We start from the raw sequence: 9,272 nt of genomic DNA, 5'->3' as shown, positions 1-9,272 counted from the left end.
GGTGGGCTACGCCGGGATATCTGCCAAAAATACAGAAAAAGACAAATACCCAAAACTACTACTATCTTATATAAAAGCCATGTGGTTGTGAGAAGCATTTTTACCAATCTCCTCTCCTCACGCTTCTTTCTGCGTACCTGTAAGTCAAATCTGTGCATGGTGTCATGTGAAATATGTATTGCTGACATACAAATTCTTTTGTTTTCTCCTTTTTTCTACTTTGTTACCACTCCTTTGCGTTGGCGTGGGGATCTCCTCTTTGGCTGTTCTTCTTGCTTCGGCCTCCCAGGTAGACTGCTGGTCGGCCCGTTGCACGGGTGAGAGGATTTATTTTGCCTCTGGCTGTCGTCAGCACCCGTGTTCGGTGGAGCTGGGTCGTCGTCTACCAAGCTCTCGTCCGCTACAGCACACTGCGTCCAATGGAACCAGGTGTCGCCTTTCCCTTTCAGTCGGACCGCTGTGTTCGTCCTGGCGGTTACCTCATACGGACCTGTCCAGCGCGGCTCTTTCCACTTCCGCTTGATGACTTTCAGCCACACTGCTTTTGCGTCTGGGACCTCCCCTCCAGCTGTGGGTCTTCCAGAGGTAACCTGTTTTGTGAAACTGGACACAAGAACTTTCAACTCATTAAAATATTCAGCATGAGACCTGTTACTTTTTCTGGGCTGCTCCACCGGGACCATTGTCCAGGGCGCCGGAAACGGCCGTCCTGTCAGCAGCTCGTAAGGCGTGAAACCTGTGGATTGGTTAACAGAGCATCTTATGGTCATCAAAGCAATGGGCAGGGCTGCCAGCCAATTCAACCCTGTCTGTGCACATATTTTAGCCAGTTTGTTCTTCAAGTTTAGGTTCATTCTCTCTACTTTCCCTTGCGATTGAGGGTGGTACACTGTCCCGAATTTATGCTGAACCCCCAACATTCTCTCTACCTCTGCTAAATCCTGATTTCTAAAATGGGTACCGCTATCTGATCTAATTCTCTTAGGAAACCCATGCCTTGGAATGTAGTGGTTAATTAAACATTTAATCACACTCTTTGCATCCTCTCTTTTAGTCGCCCATGCCTCTGGCCAGCCGGTCAGAGCATCCACACATACCAACAAATATCTGACTCCCCCCGGACCTGGATCTACCATATCGGTGAAATCAATCACAATTTCTTCTCCTGGTCTCTCTGGCATGAGAAACTTACCTGTTTCTGGCTTTACCGCTGGCTTTGGATTGTGTGCCCCACAAATTAAACAGGTTCGGGCTCTCTCTTTTATCATATTTCTCAGATCTGGGTGCCACCAGTGACACAAGTTTCTCTCCATCTGTGTCACTCCTACGTGGCCAAGTCCATGCGCCTCGCATACTTTCTTTTCAGCCAGCTTAGCTGTCAGAACCGGTCGCCCGTGGGGTCCTCGCCACAGACCTCTTTCTTTTCGGGCTCCTCGGCTCTCCCACACCTCCTTTTCCTCCTGGGTGGCTTCTTCTTGAGCCTGTCTGGCTTCCTCTAAGACATCAATGTTTGGTTCCTCGTCTGCAGTAACCTCCACCATTTGCCTTCGTCCTCTGTAGCCTGCAGCTTCTTTTGCGGCTTCATCTGCTTTCTGGTTCCCTTTGGCCACCATTGTGTTTTCTTGAGAGTGTCCTTTGCATTTTATGATACTTACCTCGCCTGGGTCGTTCAAAGCTTCTTCCAGTTCTTCCATTTCCCTCTTATGACATATTGGGGCATTGGTTGCTGTTCTGAAACCTGCTCTCTTCCATTGAGCAAGTTCCACGTGAGCTGCTCCAAACGCATAAGCTGAATCAGTGTAAATGTTCACCTTCATGTCCTTGGCCAGTCTGAGGGCTCGAGTCAGAGCTATTACTTCAGCTCTCTGTGCCGACTGTTGGCCCTCAATTCTTCCAGCTTCTTTCACTTCATAGTCTTGTCCTCTTCTGCAAACCACAGCGTAGCCTGCTTTCAGTCCTTCTTCATCACGGTGACAGCAGCCATCTGTAAACCAGTCTTCAGCTCCGGGGATGGGTTCCGCTTTCAGATCTTCTCTAACTTTCTCTTCAGCTTCAGCTCTTTTGGCGCAGTCGTGTGGTTCCCCTGACCCCATCAAGTCCGCCATGTTTATTCCCTCATGTGTAAATGTCAGATTTGGAGCGTCTAGGACTTTGCTCAACCTCTGTTGTGTCAGTGGTGTCATAGTGAAGGCTTGTGAGTTCACGTATGCTACTACACTATGTGTGGTGAGCACTTTAAGTGGATGTTCTCTCACTACATGTGCTGTTTTCTGGATGATTTTTGCTACCCCAGCTGCGTGTTGTGTGCACGTGGGATGCCTGGCCTCTGTTGGGTTTAGTCTTATGCTAACATACATAAGCACATCTCTACCTCCTCCTTTTTTCTGAAACAACACCCCATTCACCACCCCACTTGTTTCAGAAACATCAAGATAAAATGGTTCATCATAGTTGGGCGTGGCCAGGTCTGTGGCCCTTGACAGGTCTTGTTTTAGTGAAATGAACGCTGTTTCTGTGGCTGGCGTCCAGGGCAATTCAGCCTTAAGGTTTCGAACACCCACCTTTTTTATCAGGTCCCTTAAAGGGGCCGTTTTGCCTGCATAGTTAGGAATGAACTGTCTGCTGTAACCTGTCAGGCCCAGAAAGGAGAGGAGCTCCTTTACAGTTCGTGGTTTTGGGTGTGTCAGAATCTGGTCTCTGTGTGTGTTCATCAAACCCACTGACCTGTGCGCGATGACTCGGCCCAGAAACGTTACTTCCGGTCGGACCAACTGCAGTTTTTCTTTACTTACTTTGAACCCACATTCTGCCAATCGGTTCAGAACCACAAGCGAGGCTGCTGTACAGGCCGATGCTGACGGGGCTGCAATGAGAAGGTCATCAACATACTGAATTAATGTACAACCTTCAGGCAGGTGGCATGGTGACAATGCATCTTTCAGCACCTGATTGAAAATGCCTGGGGACAGTGCAAAGCCTTGTGGCAGGCGTGTGTATCTGTATTTCTGGCCTCTGTATGTGAATGAAAAAACATCCCTCAGTGACTCATGCAAAGGGAGACAAAAGAAAGCATTAGCCAGATCAATGCATGTAAACCACTTTTGGTCCCATGAGATGGCGGTTAAAGCCGTGTATGGGTTTGGCACAGGCACAGTGTCAGTGCGCAGTATGGCGTTAATGGCCCTCAGATCATGCGCCATCCTGTATTTCCCTGTCCCTTGCTTCTCCACCGGCAAGATAGGTGTGTTCCAAAATGACTGTGAAGGCTCAAGCACACCTACTTCCAACAGCCCTTCAATAGTTTCTGCAATTCCTTCTTCCGCTTCTGGTCTGTGTCTGTACTGTGGTCTGTTGATTGGTGCCTCCGACTTCAGCCGAAACAGGACGGGCGAACAATTAGCCAGGCCAACGTCCGTGGGCCCTGTTGACCACAAACTGTCAGGGAGCTGTGAAAGCGCTGCGACTGCGTCAGGGTGGTCTGTTTTTTCCCTGCCGTGTGTTCTTGAAATTTCTTTGTGTTCTACAACCACCGCGTCATTAGACAAACAGGTGATGCGATAGGTTTTGCACTTGGGTGCGTACCAAACGTTTGGAATTTGAGTACTTTGCCACGAGCCGTTCTCCAGGGCCCGCTTGACCATCGGTCCCATTTCTCTAGCCTGATGACCTATGTGGACCGCCAATGTGACATGGGGAGCTGAATCGGAACCCATCTCGTACCAAGGCAGTTGTTCTTCCGTTAATTTCACCGCAGCTGCTACTCCTTCCGGCCCAACATAAATGTTGTGGCAACGCACGTTCCAAATTCGACCTTCGAGGTCAGATTCAAATTGTTCTCGGTATGTGTCATCGTCGTCCCTATCATAAAACAGAGTTACGTGGTAAGGGTCACGCGGCGGGGTGTAGACGGCCAGGCTCATGATCCAGGGTCTCCACAGCTCATATTGTCTGAGAATGCCGTCTTCCACCAGCCTTCCCCAGTAAATGTCAGCGGTAGCTTGTTCAGAGTCTTGGATCAGATATTGAGTCTTTGAATGTGTCCCCAGGCACGGGAACTGTCTGCCTCCCGGAAGAGTAACTGTGAGTCCATCTGTAGAACACATTATGGTGGCTCCCAGTTTCACGAGCAGGTCCCTGCCCATGAGATTTACAGGTACTTGTGGTGACACTACATATCTGTGTTTCAAAGCCTGTTTCCCCAGCTTGGTCAGTGCTGGATCAGTTAGTGGCAGAGTCATGGGAACCCCAGAGAAACCAACCACGCTCACAGTGTGGTCTGAGAGTGTTGCACTGTTTGGTGTGGATATAAGCGTTGAGTAGGTCGCTCCAGTGTCCACCAGGAAGGTCAGTGGTGTTCCTTCCACAGTCATAGACAGCATGGGATCTGCCAGTCCCACACCGTCCGGTTTCTCAGGGCCCCGTCAATATTGCTCACCCTCCCAGCCCCAGTCTGCCACTGGATACTGGGCGACTGGCGCCGCGCCTGGGTTGGGAGCTTGGTGTCCGCCTCTGTATGCACCTCTTCCTCTGGGAGCTCCACGTGCCTGGGGTTGGTAACCTCGCCCACGGTAGTTCAGGGGTGGTTCTGGGCAGTCTCTCGCCCAATGTCCTTCTGCTCCGCATCTCAGACAGGCATTCCATGACGTGGAGCTGGGATTCCCCGTACCCCGCGCCCTTTGTCCTCTCCCGGCGTAACCACCACGCCCTCTGTATGGTCTCGCCGCCCCCCAATTTCCCGCGGGTTGTCTCTGCCTTGGTGCATTGACGGGCCAACGGTCATCAGGATACAGGTTGGGGTCCAGATCTGGCCACTCAGGCACGGGATCAGGCTGTGGCTTTGCCACCATCATTTTCTTTGTGGCTTCCTTATTTTCCTTCTTCTTTTCGCTGGCTTTATCTCTCGCCTCTATCAACTGCAGTTTCAAGAGCAGCGCCTGCGCTTCCTCTAGCTCCCTCTTCTGTTTGTTCACCTCATCCTGCTCCAACGTCAGCCGATGGGTTAAATGCCGCTCCCACTGGGTGGAGTCAGCGACAGCAAAGTCTGGATTCTTCTCTAAATCAGTTCTCACCTGCTTAGGCAGCCCTGCCAGCACCGCAGCTCTAAACCAAGCTCGTGATTCTCCTTCTTGGCCAGGGTGTATCCCTGTCTCTGACAGCCACTGCTCTTTTGCTCTCGCTAGAAACTCTAGAGGTGTGTGTTGCGGATCCCAAACTATTTTAGGAATGGCTCCAGTATTTGGGGTCGGGTACTTCTCACGCACTGCGTTCGCTAGGGCATTTCGCACTTCGCGGTATGGCCTGTTGTTGGCGTAGCTGGTGGTTCCTGCCATTTCCTCCACGTCCGCCAGCCCACATGCAATCATTGCTCTCCCCGCTAGGGCGCGGAAGTCCCCAATGGCGATCTCTTCTCCTTCCGTTAACGCATCCAGCTTCCTCAGCCATCTTGCTCCTCCCTCTGTGACAGGTGGCAGTTGTCTGGCCAGTGCTTCCAGATCCCTTACCTTGTATGCCCGGTAGATCGGTTCATGTTTGGGGCCCACTATTAGCGGCATGCTCCAGCCTGCTCTCTCAACTGCATCCTCAGCGTCCGCTTCCCTGCTCTTCCTGGTCTTCCCCCCGGTCGTTGGGGCGTCAAACACTGACTTGCGTTCCGCTCTGGCGTCGGACTTCAATTTTTTAGTTTGATGTCTGTGCACCGTTCTACTGCGCAAGTTCAAGTTTTTGTCCGGGTCACAGCCGTCTTTTCCTTTACTTTCCTCCTCTTCTTCATCCCTATCATCTTCCGATGAAGTCTTGCACTCTGTCATGTCCTCCTCCACAACTTTCGTCAAGGGCTTATGCTTTGTGCGTGAGGTCTTCTGTTCCTTCAGTTCCTCTTCCATAAGTTCCTTCAAGGCTTTCTGCTTCACCTCGGTCAGCGTTTCCACCACTGCCAGTAGAGCGTCTCGGTCCTCATGCATTCGCCCATGAACTTGCCCGTCCCACCTATCCTGCTTCTTCGTGCTCTGCTTGCTTGCTTGGTAGTGTCTCTGTCTTTCCTGGTGCCGCGGCTCGACCAATTCTGACCTTCCGTCTTCCTCATCCTGCGAGGGCACCTCTTCAGTCGCAACCGCGGGTGAGGCTTCGGTGGGAGACACCCCCGGCCCTGCTGCTTCTCCTAGTGAGTCTCTCCTCGTCCAGGCCCGGCTACACGATGTCACACCGGGACCTGTGGCACAGGCCGTCTGCGTCCCTGCGTTCTCCCTGTTGTGTGGTTCCACCACCGTCATTTCTCCAGGTTGGTTTGGCCCGGTCGTGCCTGGGTACTCGACATTTACGAGTCCTCCTATCACAATGCCCGTCTGTCCATCAGGGCCCTGCACCTGTCCTCCGTCTAAGGACATCACTGGCATCACATAAGGGGGAGGAGTCTCTGCTCCACCAAGCTGTGGCGGGGCGCTGGGAAGTTGTGGGATCCACGGGTATATAGCTGGTGTACGAGTGTTGTTCACTTCTTCTCCCTTCAACGTGAGTTTTGCCATTTTGTCCTCCAGCTTTTCATTGTCTTCCTGTAATTTCTGCAGTAATTTCATTATACTCACCGTGTCCTCTTCCTTTACTGGCTCAAGCTGTTCCACTTTGTCTTTCATCCAGGACGACACTGCATTGCACATCATCATCCACTTGCAGCAGTTGCCATGCATTGCCTTCAAAGCAGTCATTTCCTTTTTTATCTTCCGGTTGGCTGAGCGGCCTCCTGATTCATCCTGTAAGTTTTTTAGTTTCTTCTCACATCTCTCTCCCTCTGTTCTAAGCACAGCCTCCAGAGCTGTCCTTTCATCTGTCCCTTTGTGTTGTAAGTCAAAAATTTTGCTTACCTCTGCTTCCATGGCTCGGCACTCCTTTTCGGCTGCTTTAGACGTACCTGTGCAGGCCATCCTTATGGCCTTTTTCAGCTCCACTACCTGATCCTTCAATGTCTTGTAACGTCTCTGTCCGTTGGCCGAGGTGTCCGCCATTTTGTGATTTCCTGCAAGACAGCACGTACCTCTTCAAAATGGCTGCTGTCGGCTCCTCCCTGCCAGTCACCCTCCGGCACTTCCCTTTTCCGCCTCAGAGCTTGTCTCTCAGCTCTAGCAGTCACTTCCCCTTTTTTTTAATTCTGCTTGGTGACACAGAGAACAGTGAACTCAGGCCTCACCACACAATATTATCTGCTCAGTCAACCCCTGAGCAACAACCCAGATCCCGTGCATGACATAAACCTGAAAATGATCCCCACCAATAAACTTATTATTTTAGTGTCTTGCCTCTAGTTACATGTTTAACAATAGTCACAAACCTTCACAGCCCTCAAGGGACCCTTGTGCGCCTGTCAGGAAGCAGAGCTGCTGCCCTTCACGCTTTAGTGAGCAAACAGGAACCCCACCCTAGCTCTCCAGGGACCAAGCATTTCTCCAGCAAATGTCATCTAATATCCACCACTGTCTAACAGTCAAGCTGAATTGTGTAAAGCAATAACACAAACGTGTATGAAACACAAGAGCAAATTTAGGTATGCACACGACAGCTATGTGGCACACCAAAAGCAAATACAATAAAATACAAAACAGGAAATGGGAAATGTTGCACAACCGTATAAGAGAAAATGTTTCAGTTTATAGTTCTGCGGCCTCCTCACTATTCTCTTCCACAATCTCCCGTAGTGTGGTTACCAAGCGCAAACACTCATGTAATAACAGGGGGAATTCTGTTTCCGTCAAGTTCACAATTAAAGTGTAGTCACGCTCCGTGAGCCCTACTTCGCAGCAAACACGCACTTCTGTTTCCACCCACCATGTTTGTCCGTCCGTTACTGGAGTCAACACAAGACTGAAAGTAAAGCCGGTGACATCCCTGCGCCCTTCCCCCAAAACTGTGTGGTATCTTTCAGCCATTAAATCTACACGGCAGTGCACATTAGTGTATTTACAAAACAAAGTTGACTCGAACAAAATCAAGCCGAAATACAAAGCAATCTATCTGGTCCACTGAAAATCAATATCAAAACTAGAGATGGACCGATCCGATATTAGGTATCGGTATCGGTCCGATACTGACGTAAATTACTGGATCGGATATCGGCGAGAAATAAAAAATGTAATCCGATCCATTAAATATCAAAAAAGCACCTCTCAAAACTTGCGACACGGTGTAACTCGGCTCATAACCGTAGCAGGTCGGAGCAGTATGCCTCACGTGATAGAGCGGCTGTGTGTATTTGTAGCCTCACTAGCAAACCAGCATTTCATCTCCGAGGAAGTTATCCCAGAGAGAAGTAAAGCACGTGTGTAAGTTCATCTCTGAATGTTTGTAAAGCGTACCTGCGTTAAGCTTAACAACCGATATATGGAGCGACTGCCTCTCGCTCTCTCCCTCTCCTGCCGCTACTTCATGAAACTCCTTAATGATCAGCTGATCGGCTTTTCTGTCGCGAGTCCGTCTCTCTTGTTTGTTTTTGGCCCACTTTGCACCACAAGGAGGAAAACAGCAGCTGAACAACAGCAGCGAGTTTAACCTTGATAAGCTGTTGTTAGAATTTATTTAATATTACTTTCTACACCAGGATCGTTTTCTACGTAGCTGACGGCTGGTAACTGTGCAGGGGCGGATCTAGCAAAGTTTAGCCAGGGGGGCCGATAGGGCATTAAAAGGGAAAAGGGGGCACAAAGACATACTTTTCTTTCTTATTCTCATTTAAAATGTCTAGCTTGTAATAAATAATTATCTGAATCTTACACCCAAAGTTTTAATCTGATGTAAAATGTATAGAAGTCCATTACTGTATATAGTAACTGTTAAATGTCTAATATACCCCAGTAAGCTATAGTACTTTTTCCTTTGGGAAGATACCATCTGTGAATTCTGCAATTCTGTAGTAGAAAGATGTTGAATCTATTTAATTATTCTTGAAAAATATTTTATTTCTGTGCCTTTTTTTTCCACACTGCATCAAATTAAAGTTGATTATGTCGATTAAGCATCATGAAATGGAGGGTGGGCGGTGGTTCCCTATTTTTTTTGCTGGGAGTTTGCAACCCTATTAGTTAGGTTGCTTAATATTTCTGCTAAGTACTCTTTAAAATACCAGAATAGGGAGGATGGAGTAGGTTTAAGTTTATTGGATTGATCAGTATTGCTGAACTATGAAATATTTTGGGTGCAGTGTATTTTTTACATACAGGTATAACAGAATAGCTTTAGTGTTGTTGTTTATTTAAACTTGAGTATGAACTTATACAAAATGCAGCAAG

At 49.0% G+C, this 9,272-nt stretch overlaps 1 protein-coding gene across 1 annotated transcript; it reads right to left on the bottom strand.

Annotated features, from left to right (window-relative positions):
* Positions 1–209: 209 nt before the first annotated feature.
* Positions 210–4,406, bottom strand: LOC112844167 (uncharacterized). The gene has a single exon (XM_025903938.1). It carries the CDS (start codon positions 4,377–4,379, stop codon positions 216–218), a length of 4,164 nt encoding a protein of 1,387 aa, XP_025759723.1. The 5' UTR covers positions 4,380–4,406; the 3' UTR covers positions 210–215.
* Positions 4,407–9,272: the final 4,866 nt, after the last annotated feature.

The sequence above is a fragment of the Oreochromis niloticus genome, linkage group LG16 (assembly GCF_001858045.2).
Source record: "Oreochromis niloticus isolate F11D_XX linkage group LG16, O_niloticus_UMD_NMBU, whole genome shotgun sequence".
NCBI classification, from domain to species: Eukaryota; Metazoa; Chordata; class Actinopteri; order Cichliformes; family Cichlidae; genus Oreochromis; species Oreochromis niloticus.
Note: the sequence above shows the minus strand (reverse complement) of the source record. Positions and strands in the feature narration are given on the sequence as shown.